At 47.1% G+C, this 15,432-nt stretch overlaps 1 protein-coding gene across 1 annotated transcript in view; it reads right to left on the bottom strand.

Annotated features, from left to right (window-relative positions):
• Positions 1-1,748: 1,748 nt before the first annotated feature.
• LOC144508385 (uncharacterized) overlaps positions 1,749-15,432 on the bottom strand; it is a 56,016-nt gene continuing 42,332 nt past the window's right edge. Inside the window, exons 14-17 of the mRNA XM_078236255.1 lie at positions 12,855-12,914; positions 10,485-10,547; positions 5,756-5,793; positions 1,749-2,380 (exon numbers count right to left, since the gene is read on the bottom strand). Of these exons, the coding sequence (XP_078092381.1) occupies positions 2,267-2,380; positions 5,756-5,793; positions 10,485-10,547; positions 12,855-12,914 (275 nt within the window). The 3' untranslated portion in view covers positions 1,749-2,266. The remainder of the gene's footprint in view (positions 2,381-5,755; positions 5,794-10,484; positions 10,548-12,854; positions 12,915-15,432) is intronic.

The following is a 15,432-nucleotide window of genomic DNA, read 5'->3' as shown; positions in this document are numbered from 1 at the left end:
CAATCAGTCTGCGTCAGCCTGAGGCCCTGGGCCCAGCGAGGAGGATAGAATCAGTGGCAGAGGAAGAAGAGTTTGTGGCAAGGTTGGAAGATAATGGCTTGAGTCTTGCCACAATGTAACTGGAGGAGACTGCAGGTCAGCACACACACATAGAGGTGGAGGGATTCAGAGAGGTTGCAGTGAGGTAGAGCTATGTGTTGTCAGTGTCTATGTGGGGACCTGAGGTTTGATGATGACACTGAGGGACATCATAGGGAAACAAAAGGGCAACAAGGATAGATCCTGACAGGACCCCTGAGGAAATACCATGACGGTGGGAAGGGATGCCGTCACATGGGATCTTCTGGCTATGATTGCATGGGTAAGGGCAGCACGGTGGCACAGTGGTGAGCACTGCTGCCTCACAGCGCCTGCAACCCGGGTTCAATTCCGGCCTGTCTGTGTGGAGTTTGCATGTTCTCCCTCTTTCTGCGTGGGTTTCCTCCGGGTGCCCTGGTTTCCTCCCACAGTTCAAAGATATGCAGATTAGGTTGATTGGCCATGCTAAATTGGCCCTTAATGTTCCAAGATATATAGGTTAGGGCGACTGGCAGGATAGGTATGTGGGGTTATGTGGATAGGGCCAGGGCAAGTGTCGGTGCAGACTCGATGGGCCGAATGGTCTCCCTTTGCACTGCAAAGTTTCCATGATTCTAAGGGTGGAATCAGGCAGGCCAAACACACTCAGTTACACCACGGAGGATGGTGTTGGGGCTGGATGGTGTGATTAACCCTGTGAAAGATTGCAGAGTGGTGAGAAAGATGAGGGGGGAGGGTAGCGGGGTGGGTGGATGGGGGGCAATGATTTGCAATGTCTGGTTAGAGTGATTTTAGTGCAGCAATAGGGCAGGAAACCTGATTGCAGTGATTCAAACTTAGGTTGGGAGAAAGATGGTGCAGAAGACATGGAAACATAGAAGATAGGAGCAGGGGGAGGCCATTCGGCCCTTCGAGCCTGCTCCGCCATTCATTACAATCATGGCTGATCATCCAACTCAAAAGTCTAATACTGCTTTTTTACCATAACCTTTGGTCCCATTCGCTCCAAGTGCTATGTCCAGCTCCCTCTTGAATTCAATGTTTTGGCATCAACTACTCCCTGTGGTAATGAGTTCCACAGGCTCACCACTCTTTGAGTGAAGAAATGTCTCCTCATCTCTGTCCTAAATGGTCTACCCTGAATCCTCACACTGTGACCCCTGGTTCTGGACTCCCCCACCATTGAGAATATCCTCCTTGCATCTACCCTGTCTAGTCCTGTTAGAATTTTATAAGTCTCTGTGAGATCCCCCCTCATTCGTCTGAACTCCAGTGAAAACAATCCTAACCTAGTCAATCTCTCCTCGTATGTCAATCCTGCCATCCCCGGAATCGGCCTGGTAAACCTTCGCTGCACTCCCTCGAGAGCAAGAACATCCTTCCTCAGAAAAGGAGACCAAAACTGCACACAATATTCTAGGTGTGGCCTGACCAAGGCCCTGTATCATTGCAACAACACATCCCTGCTCCTATACTAGAAACCTCTCGCAATGAAGGCCAACATACCATTTGCCTTCTTTACCGCCTGCTGCACCTGCATGCTTACCTTCAGCGACAAGTGGTAGGGTAGGGCCTGGGTGGGATTGTGGTCGGTGTGGACTCGATGGGCCGAATGGCCTCCTTCTGCACTGTAGGGTTTCTATGATTCTATGATAAGTGCACAAGGGCACCCAGATCCCACTGCACACTCCCCTCTCCCAATTTACAGCCATTCAGGTAGTAATCTGCCTTCTTGTTTTTGCTTCCAAAGTGAATAACCCCACAACATATTCAAAGCCTTTGGAGGAATGAGAGGTTCGCAATCTGGTGGAGGAGTCAAGCATGGATTTCTGAAAGAGTGGCCGACCTCAAGGTGCGGGGCAGAACCCGGCGAGAAGGAACCTTACCCTGTGGGCAGGAAGAGAAGTTGGATGGTCGGCAGGTTAGTGGGGAGAGGGTCACTAGAGCACGAGATGGGATTCGACTGGAGGAAGTTAGAGAGGGTATGAGTGCAGGCAATGGGAGAAATGACAAAAAGAGAGATGTGCATTGTTGGTTAATACAGGGATGCGGCAGAGGCTGACAAACAAATACTAGTGACATTCACAAGTCGGAGTCTCATCGTGCTGGAGTATTGGTACAAATTCGGAAGTGAAAAAGTGCAACAGGAAGCGTACACAAATCATGACTAGCAAACATGTCCTGGTGGTTATAACTTCAGAGTGGCATAGCCCACTTCACTTTGGGAAGAAGTTACATTGCGGGTGCTGCAGCCAGTGTCGGGAGTTTGCAGGTCTGCATAGTGACAGGTGGGTTCACGTGGCTGGAAAGCAAAGAGATTAACATTATATTGGGTTCTGATAAAAGACACAAATACTTAAACCCAGAGCCTGGCAGATATTGTTATTTAAACCTAGGCGGTGCAAGGTAGCTCCATTCTGGAATAAGTCTGTCAATGCTCATTCTGTCTTGGCAGTCCAGGTACTTCCCTTAACCTCATTTCTGCTGGAGACCCAAGACATTTGCTACACTCCATCTATCTCATTAAGGGACATTAAACATGAGACAGGCTGTCGATGTAGCTGGAGGGATGTCAGTTCTACAGAATCATAGAATCTTCACAATGCCACCTTTCGATCACTTAAGGTGCAGATCCAGGTACTTTTTAAAAGAGTTTGGAGTCTCTACCTCCATCACCAACTCGGGCAGCGAATTCCAGACACCCGCCACCCTCTGCATAAAATGTTCTTCCTCATGTCCCCTCTTCCTCCAGTGCCACTTACCTTGAATCTATGTCCCCGGTTCTAGAATTCTCCACCAAGAGAAACAATGTCACCCTGTCCACTCTATCTCTTCCCCTCATAGTTTTGTACACCTCTATCGCATCACCCCTCAACCTTTTCTGTTCCATTTAGGCAGGAGTGCGATACACTATCAGTCATTTGCCACATTTCCAAAATGTGGTTTTGATGAGCAGTTGTATGAAGGGGAAACTGTAGCCAGGTCCAATATAAGACCAATATAAGACTGTGCTTAACTACAATAATCGCTTCTCGGCCTTTTGGCTAAGATCAAGTGTAGTGTGGTCGGCAGCCCATAGTCGGCCGCACTTGGTCGAGGTCATTAGGTTACACTGAAGCTTCATATGTTTCATATGAAGCAATTTTTTAAAGCGGCATCTCGGCCTTTTGGCTAAGATGCAAATGAGCTCAAGTCTTGGAGGAGGAACCTCCCCCTTCTCCAATCAGCTTGGCTCATGTAGATCAGGCCCAGGACAGGGTGGTTTGGTCGCTCGCCCTGTCTTGTCAGCCTGGATCTGAAATGTCTCAACTTGTTGAGACTCTGAATTGGATTTGATTTGATTGAATTGGAAAAGTATTTTAAAGAATAGGCTTCTTGAGGCCCTGAGAGAAAAGGAGACGGCAGATCCTCTCGGATGGTTCCCTGAGCGGACTGTCAATGTCATTTGGCAGAATGCCTCATCACCAAAACTCACAAAATAGCACCAAGACCTGGCTTGGCTGGTGGTGAGAAGGGCACTCCCCGTCAGATCCTTTATGCATGCCCGAGGGCTCAACCTCACCGCACGCTGCCCTCGAAGCGGCTGCGGGGCTGATGAGACGGTCGCACACCTCCTTGTGGAATGTGCCTTTGCAAAGAAGGTCTGGAACGAGATGCAGTGGTATTTGTCACGGTTCGTCCCGGGCAGCTCGGTGATGCAGGACTCTGTGTTCTACGGGCTGTTTCCGGGGACGCACACCGAGACAAATATCAACTGCTGCTGGAGGGTCATCAACTCGGTGAAGGACGCGCTTTGGTCCGCCCGAAACTTGCTGATCTTCCAGCTGAAAGAATTGTCCTCGACTGAGTGTTGCAGACTGGCACATTCCAAGGTCCAGGACTACGTGCTCAGGGATGCGCTCAAGCTTGGGGCAGCCGCCGCCAAGGCACAATGGGGAAAGGCCACCGTGTAAAGCGTCTCAACCGAGGCAGACCGAGGGCCAGGTAACTGCAGAATACCCTCGGCCTGCGTAACTGTGTGCCAACCTGAAAAATAACGGCACACAGTAAACTCTGACACATGTATATAGTTTTAAGAAATGAAATGTAACGGAATGTAATGTTTTTGTAAATGAGCACGGTATTGTACTGTAAAAATGATTTTTTGCACTGTTTATGACTTTTGGATCTGTAATTTTGCAATGTTTTATTGGAGAGTTTTTTTTGTGAATAAAGTATATTTTTGAAATACAAAAAAAAATAGGCTTCTCGGCCTTTTGGCTAAGATCAAGTGTAGTGTGGTCGGCAGCCCATGGTCGGCTGCACTTGGTTGAGGTCATTAGGTTACACTGAAGCTTCATATGTTTCATATGAAGCAATTTTTTAAAGCGGCATCTCGGCCTTTTGGCTAAGATGCAAATGAGCTCAAGTCTTGGAGGAGGAACCTCCCCCTTCTCCAATCAGCTTGGCTCATGTAGATCAGGCCCAGGACAGGGTGGTTTGGTCGCTCACCCTGTCTTGTCAGCCTGGATCTGAAATGTCTCAACTTGTTGAGACTCTGAATTGGATTTGATTTGATTGAATTGGAAAAGTATTTTTTTTAAATAGGCACTTTACTGTGTCAGCACAGTGACACAGTGGTTAGCAATGCTGCCTCACAGTGTCAGGGGCCCGGGTTGAATTCCGACCTCGGGTCACTGTCAGTGTGGAGTTTGCATGTTCTCCCTGTGCATGGGATTCCTCCAGTGGCCTCTGATTCCCTCCCACAGTCCAAAGATGTGCAGGTTAGGTTGATTGCAAAATTGCCCGAGGGGGATTTGCAGGGTAAATATGTGGGGTTATGGAGATAGGGACTGGGTGGGATTGTTTTCGGTGCAAGCTTGATGGGCTGAATGGGCTCCTTTTGCTCCATAGGGATTTTATGTAACTTACAGGGCGTCCTGTTAACTTACAGGAAGCTGAGATGAGAAAGGGCACCTGGGTGTCCTCGGGCTGGCAAGGACAAGATGGGCCAAATGGCCTGCTTCTGTGCTCTAGCTTTTCTCTGTTTCTGGAGTGGACTCTAGATTTACACTGGAAATTTAGCCTAAACTGCTTGCGGTTTATGTGCAGCCAAAGACTTTGCACCATAACAGTACGAGTAATTTAAACTCTGGTGACATAAACCATGAGTGCCTTCGTACTTCACAGTACATGGCTTGTGCGTCTGGAATAAGAAATCATTTAAAATAAAGACGACACATGCGGTTACGTTTAGCTCACATACTCAGCGAGAATACCTTATCGGTTAGGATCGATGTGATAACCACCAGGACTTACATGGGGAATCCCTTATTGACCCTCCTCTAGGACTTGTAGTATATGAGTTCCCAGGTGATTGGTAATTATCTTACCACGTGGAACTCCCTTATAAAGCAGGCCCCTGAGCGGGTCATCATTATAACATCCTGGTTGGGACCTGTTGTGTTCACTACAGGCTTGTGGTCTTGCTTTACTTTTACATTGCACAATAAAGCTCCATTCCTTTACAGCTGATCCTGAGTTGTCACAATCGAGAGACTTACAGACACAGACAACTGGTAGAACTTCACTGTTAGAATATACCTTCAAGTTGCCAATTATTACATGCAGAGTAACCAGTCTGCCTTTTCATTTGGAATGCATTCAGTAGAACGATTAAAAGTTTACACGTCCCTACCTTTGTGGTTGGTGGATTTTTTCCGTGCTTAACAGGATCTGCAAAATAAAGACCCAACAATGAGGTGTCAGGCTGGGTTCATTCACCTTCAAACTTTACTGTTGTTAGCTGTTGTTAGGGGGTGGCACAGTGGTTAGCACTGCTGCCTCACAGTGCCAGGGAGCTGGGTTCAATTCCAGCCTCAGGTCACTGTTTGTATGGACTTTGCACGTTCTTCCTGTGTTTGTGTGGGTTTCCTCCGGGTGCTGCGGTTTCCTCCCACAGTCTGAAAGACGTGCTGGTTAGGTGCATTGGCCAGTGTACCCGAACAGGTGCCGGAGTGTGGCGACTAGGGGAATTTCACAGTAACTTAATTGCAGTGTTAATGTAAGCCTTACTTGTGACTAATAAATAAACTAAAAACTTTATAAATAAATAAACTCATGCTTGCTTTGATTTGATTTATTATTGTCACATGTATTAACATACAATGAAAGGTATTATTTCTTGTGCGCTATACAGACAAAGCATACCGTACATAGAGAAGGAAAGGAGAGAGTGCAGAATGTAGTGTTACAATCATAGCTAGGGTGTAGAGAAAGACCAACTTAATGTGAGGTAGGTCCATTCAAATGTCTGATGGCAGCAAAGAAAAAGCTGTTCTTGAGTTGGTGTGGACGTGACCTCAGACATTTGTATCTTTTTCCCGATGGAAGAAGGTGGAAGAAAGTATGCCCGAGATGTGTGGGGTACTTGATTATGTTGGCTGCTTTGCTGAGGCAGCAGGAAGTATAGACAGAGTCAATGGATGTGAGGTTGGTTTGCGTGATGGACTGGGCAAAATTTGCGACTTTTGTAGCTTCTTGCGGCCTTGGACAGAGCAGCAGCCGTACCAAGCTGTGATACAACCAGAACGAATGCTTTCTATGGTGCTTCTGTAAAAGTTGGTGAAAGTCGTAGCTAACATGCCAAATTTCCTTAGTCTTCTGAGAAAATAGAGGCATTGGTGGGCTTTCTTAACTATAGGGTCTGCATGGGGGGACCAGGACAGATTGTTGGTGATCTAGACACCTAAAATCTTGAAGATTTTCAGGACAGGTTAACGCCACTGCAAAGTTGCTGGTTTGTGCAGGAATGATGACAAAGGAATGTAACTTAAATGGTTTACTTGAGATCTAGAGCACCTCCTACACACCATGTCTGGACACATGCTACCGACACATCACTTCCAGTGGACAGGTGGCACTGCCAGTTGCGGGGGGATTGTTGTTCTGTGTGTGTGTGTGTGTGTGTGTGTGTTGTCACGCTGCTTGTATGGCAAGGGGAATTTTCCCTGACGTTTAAGATAAGAACATAAGAACACAAGAAATAGGAGCAGGAGTAGGCCATCTAGCCCCTCGAGCCTGCCCCGCCATTCAATAAGATCATAGCTGATCTGACAGTGGTTTAGTTCCACTTACCCGCCTGATCCCTATAACCCCTAATTCCCTTACCGATCAGGAATCCATCTATCCGTGATTTAAACCTATTCAACGAGGTAGCCTCCACCACTTCAGTGGGCAGAGAGTTCCAGAGATTCACCACCCTCTGAGAGAAGAAGTTCCTCCTCAACTCTGTCCTAAACTGACCCCCCTTTATTTTGAGGCTGTGCCCTCTAGTTCTAGCTTCCTTTCTAAGTGGAAAGAATCTCTCCACCTCGACCCTATCCAGCCCCTTCATTATCTTATAGGTCTCCATAAGATCCCCCCTCAGCCTTCTAAATTCCAACGAGTACAAACCCAATCTGCTCAGTCTCTCCTCATAATCAACACCCCTCATCTCTGGTATCAACCTGGTGAACCTTCTCTGCACTCCCTCCAAGGCCAATATATCCTTCCGCAAATAAGGGGACCAATACTGCACACAGTATTCCAGCTGCGGCCTCACCAATGCCCTGTACAGATGCAGCAAGACATCTCTGCTTTTATGTTCTATCCCCCTTGCGATATAGGCCAACATCCCATTTGCCTTCTTGATCACCTGTTGCACCTGCAGACTGGGTTTTTGCGTCTCATGCACAAGGACCCCCAGGTCCCTTTGCACAGTAGCATGTTGTAATTTTTTTCTATTTAGATAATAATCCAATTTGCTATTATTTCCTCCAAAGTGAATAACCTTGCATTTGTCAACGTTATACTCCATCTGCCAGATCCTCGCCCACTCACTCAGCCTGTCCAAATCCTCACGCTATGACCCCTAGTTCTGGACTCTCCCACCATCGGGAACATTCTTTCTGAATCTGCCCTTTCTAATCCTGAGAGAATTTTATGAGATTCCCCTGTCACTTTTCTAAACATGATGTGGAGATGCCGGCGTTGGACTGGGGTAAACACAGTAAGAAGTCTAACAACACCAGGTTAAAGTCCAACAGGTTTATTTGGTAGCAAAAGCCACCTGGCTTTTGCTACCAAATAAACCTGTTGGACTTTAACCTGGTGTTGTTAGACTTCTTACTAATTTTCTAAACGCCAGTGAATATAATCCTAAGCGACTTAGTCTCTCCTCATGTGACAGACCTGCCATCGTCTGAGAGAGAGTTCTGCATAAATACCCAGTGATTGCTAAAGGTAATGTGGATGTGATTCCTTTGGCATAATGTTGGAACATCAGAACCAGACGATAATATTGAGTTGAGTCAATCTCTCTCTTCCAACAGTTGTTCCTACCCTTTAGGCAGCACAGAGTAATGTCAATGTTTCAGCACTTGGACATGAATATACAAGGGCGGAATTCTCCCAACCCACCCGTGACAGATTTGGTGGCGGACAGACGGGAGGGCGCGGAGAGTCTGGCGAGAGCCAAAACATCAAAACCCGCCGGTGTAAATTTTTAAAAATTCATTTCTGGGACATGAACGTCGATGGCTGGCCAGCATTTATTGCCCATCCCTAGTTGCCTGAGGGCAGTTGAGAGTCAACCACTTTGCTGTGGCTCTGGAGTCACATGTAGGCCAGACCAGGTAAGGACAACAGATTTCCTCCCGTAAAGGACATTATGAACCAAATGACAACAATCAACAATGGTTTCATGGTCATCGGTAGATTCTTAATTCCAGATTGTTTTACTGAATTCAAATTCCATCAACAGCCGTGGTGGGATTCGAACCTGGGTCCCCCAGAACATTAGCTGATTTTTCCATGTTAATAGTCTAGCGATAATACCACCAGGCCATTGCCTCCCCAAAATGACGTTGTAATTCTCCCAATAGCAGGTTAATGGTGAGTTGTTCGTCCCATGGGCAGGGGGCATGAATTCTATTTGCATTTATTTGCATTTCATGAATGCTCATTAAAACAATGCCCGCCTGTGTCCCATCAGGCCTTTCAATCTTGCGTCACGCCAGCGGGAAATCATGTCAGCATCAAATCCGATTGCTAAAAGAGTGGCGTGCACAAGATGGTTCTCAGTTGGGTCGAGACTTTGAGGTCAATGCAACAAAGCTTTCAGCCACTGTGCTGCACTGCTGCTGATGCACTGTTCACCACTCTGCTGGGGCAGACCGGTTCCTGCCCTCCATCTCCATATCCAGCTGGTCTTCACAGACAGCACCGTGCTGCTGGGTTCATGGACTCTCCTATGTCACTGTCTCGGTTCAGTACTGCGCCTGGGGTTGGGGAAATACAGTGGTCCACCTCCCTCCCTGATACCACACACCAGTGTCTATCTGGACAGCACTGTACTGGGAGACTTATGCAGCCAAAGCAACAAAGGTCCAAAGTTCGACCTGGAATGGAGTGCCAGGTGAGGGGGCGGGAGTGGGGTGGCCTGATGAAGAAAGATGGGGGTAATGTGGAAGGAGGGCTGTGCAAAGATGGGGAGAGGGTCAGGTGAGGGTTCATGATGGCAAGCAGAGGGGCAAGGAGGTGGATGATGAAGAGGAACAATGGAAGGCAGAGGGAAGATCGAGGGGAGAGTAGCTGGACCCCGACAAGGTGGCACAGTGGTTAGCACATGCTGCCTCACAGCACCAGGGACCCAGGTTCGATTCCCGGCTTGGGTCACCGTCTGTGCGGAGTCTGCACATGCTCCCTGTGTCTGCGTGGGTTTCCTCCGGGTGCTCCGGTTTCCTCCCACAGTCCAAAGATGTGTGGGTTAGGTGGATTGGCCATGCTAAATTCTCCCTCAGTGTTAGGGGGACTGGCTAGGGTAAATGTATGGGGTTATGGGGATAGGGCCTGGGTGGGATTGTGGTCGGTAGAGACTCAATGGGCCTTCTGCACTGTAGGGATTCTATGATTCTATGAAGGCTGCACGAAAAGCTTATCAAAGAGGTCAAAGGGATAACACACTGTTTACTGGAAGGAGATGCACCAGGACTCCAGAGGCGGGGAGGGGTGGGCAGAGGCCCAAGTGGGCCTGGGTGCCTCACAGGTGGAGGGCACTCGGGGGAGGATGGTTGAATCGAGGAACAGGTTTCTTCTTGAATTTTGTGAGCCTTTTCCCTCTTGTATGCTGACATTCTAGTGAGGACAGGAGAGAGTGACATGAGGGGCATTTAAATATGGGGCTGGGATGTTTGAGCCCGTCTGCTGAGGGCGAGCGGGCGAATCAATTGTTGACTCAGCGGGAGAGTCGGTGAGGAGCTCGGCTGTGCGTAATTAATGAGGTGCCGAGCCCAGAATCGTTCTGGTCAGCGGGACAGTCACTATAGAGCTGCCCGCCACTGTGCTTCGTCTCAAAATGGGAGAATTCGGCCCAGGGTTGTACATACCAGTTCCCGTCTTATTCTTCTTCTTAACGACTGCATACATTGGCAATGCCTCTGCAGTTGCTGCTGTGAAAAGCAAGAGTTCAAACTGGAGTTAAAATCCTAAGAATAACAGTTATTGGCACATTAAAGGACTGTTAAAATAGAATTCTGAAGGAATGTTTCAACGATTCCAACAATTGTGATTTCTTCACTGATCTTTTGGTGTGACCGTGTCAATACAGTGGATGTAATTCACCCAGAACAAGGAGGCAGAAAGAGAGAGAGAGAGGTGAACAAATAGTGGCCAGAGCACAGTGAGAATTGCCCTGTGCATTACCCAATGAGACATTTAACTTCCAAACAGAAAGTTTAGTGCAGCATTGCCACAGCATTGCACTGAAGTGTCAGTCTGGATTCTGGGCTAATGCATCTGGGAATGGGGCATGAACCAACAGCTCCCCTTTGTAGCGGTTGGCTTCAAAACTCAGTGGTTGGAGCACTGGTCTGATAAACCAGTGAACGCAAGTTCAATTCTCGCTGAGGTTAGGTTTTTGGGTGGCACAGTGGATAGCACTGCTGCCTCACCGCTCCAGGAACCTAGGTTTGATCCCCGGCTTGTGTGGAGTCTGCACCTTCTCCCCATGTCTGCGTGGGTTTTCTCCCACCATCCAAAGATGTGCGGATTAGGTTGATTGGCCATGCTAAGTTGCCCACAGTGTTATGGGATGTGTCGGTTAGAGGGATTAGCAGAGTAAATGTGTGGGGCCTGAAGTGGGATTGTGGTCGGTGCAGACTCAATGGGCCGAATGGCCTCTTTCTGCACTGTAGGGCTTCTATGAGCTCTCCAAATCAAAAGGAATGTTACTATTGAACCAAAGCTATTAAGATCAATAATAACAAACCATTATTTATATATACAACTGTTAAAACCATGGTTCTAATTCCTTCAACTAGTTTTTTTCTACCACACAGGTATTTTACCAAATGAAAGTAAACTTTGATTTAAAATTACATTTTACACAAATACATCTCGGTACAGTACTATTTCCACTGGCCATGCTATTAAAGAGATGCTGCCTCGTCTCACTGGGCGTCTAGTCTTGCAGCGGTCTGGTCTCTCCGTGGCTGATATGTGAATATATAAGAGGGAAACAGGAACCGGTGTGGTCATCAACACCATCACCCTCATCAACCCTCTGGCCAGAATTCTCTGGCCATTTGCACTCCACCGCTCTGTCAGTGAGGACAGTGGGCTTGGTGCTCAGCTCAGCCTCAGTTCACTGCAGTGGGACCAGAGATTCCCACTGACATGAACAGCCAGATAATTCTGGACTCTGTCAGCATGAATGTTTTACCAACCAGCGATGGGCAATAAATGCTGGCCGAGCCACCAATACTCACATCCCATAAGTGAACAACCTGAATGACAGTCTAGTGGAGTGATGGGTGACCTAGGTTAGCGAGGGGGGCACATGAGTGGCTCTCCTTCACCTCAGTGAGAACCACAGGATTGAAATTGATGCATATGCACCAACCATGGCCCCATGAATAAGAATAAATATATTTAATACACGCTGAATATTTCAGAACAAGTTGCAGAAAATGCTTAATCATTTATATATTTATAGAACTGTCATCAACTTCAAATGGTAAAAACAAAAGAAATATTTACGCTTATCTTTTCCGCTCTTGAGCACAGTTGTCAGTGATCTCGGGACAGATTGACAATTCTGTCTTGGGAGGCAATAAACTCAATACCACTACAGTGAGGGATGCCCACGTGAAAAGTATCACTTACCTCTGCTCTGTCTGTATAGAAACTGTCTCATTCGTCAATCAATGGCCCACAGGTTGCCTTCCCAAAGGTTTAATAACTAGAGTCTAAAGATGTCCAAAGATGTGCGGGTTAGGTTGATTGGCCAGGTTAAAAATTGCCCCTTAGAGTCCTGGGATGCGTAGGTTAGAGGGATTAGCGGGTAAATATGTGGGGGTAGGGCCTGGGTGGGATTGTGGTTGGTGCAGACTCGATGGGCCGAATGGCCTCCTTCTGCACTGTAGGGTTTCTATGATTTCTATGATGTCGAGGGGCATGGGAAGAGGGTGAGTGTATGGTGTTGAGATGATGTCCATGATTCTATTAAATGGCAGAGCAGTGTTGAAGGGCTGAATGGCCTACTCCTGCTCCTGTTTTCTACACAGTGGTGGAAGGTAATGGAGCCCGGTATCATCAGAATCAAATTTGATCAAATCAAATCAAAATCAAAAGAATTCTTGTAACTCAATTTGTTCATTTACAATTAGTAAGCTTACAGGTGTGCCCAAGGGAAATATACTTAAAAATGAAACAAGATTGCCAATTTAAAATGTAAATACGCTTAAAACTCTGCTTACATTTTGTTCTTGGAGGTTCTTTTATAACTTCTGTTTGTGCTGGCTCTCCTGCTGCAGGTACTGTGAATAAAGAAGAAGTTTAACTTTAACCAAAAATGTCCGAAGCATTAACATCCCTGCATTTTACCCATCCAAATGTTGTTGGCACAGTGGTTAACACTGCTGCCTCACAGTGCCAGGGACCTGGATTCAATTCCGGCCTCAGGTCACTGTTTGTGTGGAGTTTGCATATTCTCCCCATGTCTGCGTGAGTTTCCTCCGGGAGCTCTGGTTTCTTCCCACAGTCCAAAGTGTTCAGGTTAGGTAGACTGGCCATGCTAAATTGACCCTAGTGTTCGGGGGATTAGCAGGGTAAATATGTGGGGTTACAGGAATAGGGCCTGGGTGGGATTGTGGTCATTGCAGACTCGATGGGTCGAATGGCCTCCTTCTGCACTGTAGGGATTCTATGATTCTATGATACTCCTGTGCATATAACTAGATATTAATTTAATCCCGTTCATGAACTGATTCAGCAACAATCAGGGCTTTACAGTCATGCACAGTGCAAACAATTGGAATTACATTGTCCTTTTACCCTGATGATGGAGAGGAAAACAGGAGCAGCACGGTGACACAGTGGTTAGCACTGCTGCATTAGGGCGCCAGGGACCTGGGTTCGAATCCCGGCTTGGGTCACTGTCTGTGTGGAGTTTGCACGTCCTCCCCTTGTCTGCATGGTTTCCTCCAGGTGCTCCAGTTTCCTCACACAGTCTGAAAGACGTGCTGAGTAGGTGCATTGACCCAAACAGGTGCCGGAGTGTGGTGACTTGGGGAATTTCACAGTAACTTCACTGCAGTGTTAATGTAAGCCTTACTTATGACTAAACTTTAAAAAGATATTATTTTTTTATTTGTTCATGGGACGTGGGTGTCGCTGACTGGGCCAGCATTTGTTGCCCAGAGGGCAATTAAGGGTCAACAACATCAATGTGGGTTTGGGTCAGACTAGGTAAGAATGGCAGATTTCCTTCCCTAAAGGACATTGGTGAACCAGATGGGTTTTTACGACAACCGACAATATTTTCATGGTCATCATTAGACTTTTAATTCCAGACTTTTATTGAATTCAAATTTCACCATCTGCCATGGTGGGATTCATGGTGGGAACCCGGGTCCCCAGAGCCCGACCCTGGATTTCTTGATTACTAGTCCAGTGACAATACCACTATGCCACAGCCGCCCCCATAATTAAATAAATATTCAGTCTTTTACAAGTGCAAGCATCAGCTAACTTGAGGATCTCAACTTTTTTTCCCCTCAGAACCTCCTCCCTTGTTACAAAAATTCCACCTAATATCCGTAACAAGGGCATTCTTCTACATAAAATGATACAATAAGTCAAAGAACAAAGAAAATTACTGCACAGGAACAGGCCCTTCAGCCCTCCAAGCCTGCACCGACCATGCTGTCCGACTGAACTAAAACCCCCTACCCTTCCCGGGACCATATGCCTCTATTCCCATCCTATTCATGTGTTTGTCAAGATGCCCCTTAAAAGTCACTATCGTATCTGCTTCCACTACCTCCCCTGGCAGTGAGTTCCAGGCGCCCACCACCCTCTGTGTAAAAAAACTTGCCTCATACATCTCCTTTAAACCTTGCCCCTCGCACCTTAAACCTGTGCCCCCCAGTAATTCAGTCTTCCATTTTGGGAAAAAGCTTCCGACTATCCACTCTGTCCATGCCCCTCATAATCTTGTAGACTTCTATCAGGTCGCCCCTCAACCTCCGTCGTTCCAGTGAGAACAAACCAAGTTTCTCCAACCTCTCCTCATAGCTAATGCCCTCCATACCAGGCAACATCCTGGTAAATCTTTTCTGTACCCTCTCCAAAGCCTCCACATCCTTCGGGTAGTGTGGTGGCCAGAATTGAACACTATATTCCAAATGCATGAGTCTAAATATAAGTCATACATATTTAGTATTTTTCTTGTTTTATTCATTTAATGTGCAACTTGATGCTGACACTGAGCAACAATCTTGTCAAGATTTGGAGGTATCTTCAGCAACACAAGCACACATCCTAGCTCCATTATGTCCAAGTTGGTCGACTGCTTTAGAAGAATTTCTTTTAGAATCCTAACAGAGGTTACCCTTGCCCACGATTGCTACAATCTAGAAGGACAATGGCGTCAAACATCACCTGAAAGTTCTCCTCCAACTCACTCATCATCCCGACCTTGGTCTGTTCCTTCACTGTCGCAAAATCCTGAAAGGTCCTCACTAACAGCATAGGGTTCAAGAAGGTCATTGGTTCAAGGGTGGCATGGTGGCACAGTGATTAGTACTGCTGCCTCACAGTGCCAAGGATCTGGGTTCAATTCTGGCCTCAGGTCACTGTCTGTGTGGAGTTTGCACATTCTCCCCGTGTCTGTGTGGGTTTCCTCTGAGTGCTCCGGTTTCCTCCCACATCCAAAGATGTGCAGGTTAGGTGGATTGGCCATGCTAAATTGACCCTTATTGTCAGGGGATTAGCAGGGTAATGTGTGGGTTTACGGGAGAGGGCCTGGGTGGGATTGTGGTCGGTGCAGACTCG

The sequence above is a fragment of the Mustelus asterias genome, chromosome 20 (assembly GCF_964213995.1).
Source record: "Mustelus asterias chromosome 20, sMusAst1.hap1.1, whole genome shotgun sequence".
NCBI classification, from domain to species: Eukaryota; Metazoa; Chordata; class Chondrichthyes; order Carcharhiniformes; family Triakidae; genus Mustelus; species Mustelus asterias.
The sequence above is the reverse complement of the archived record's forward strand: the minus strand, read 5'-3'. Positions and strand labels throughout refer to the sequence as shown.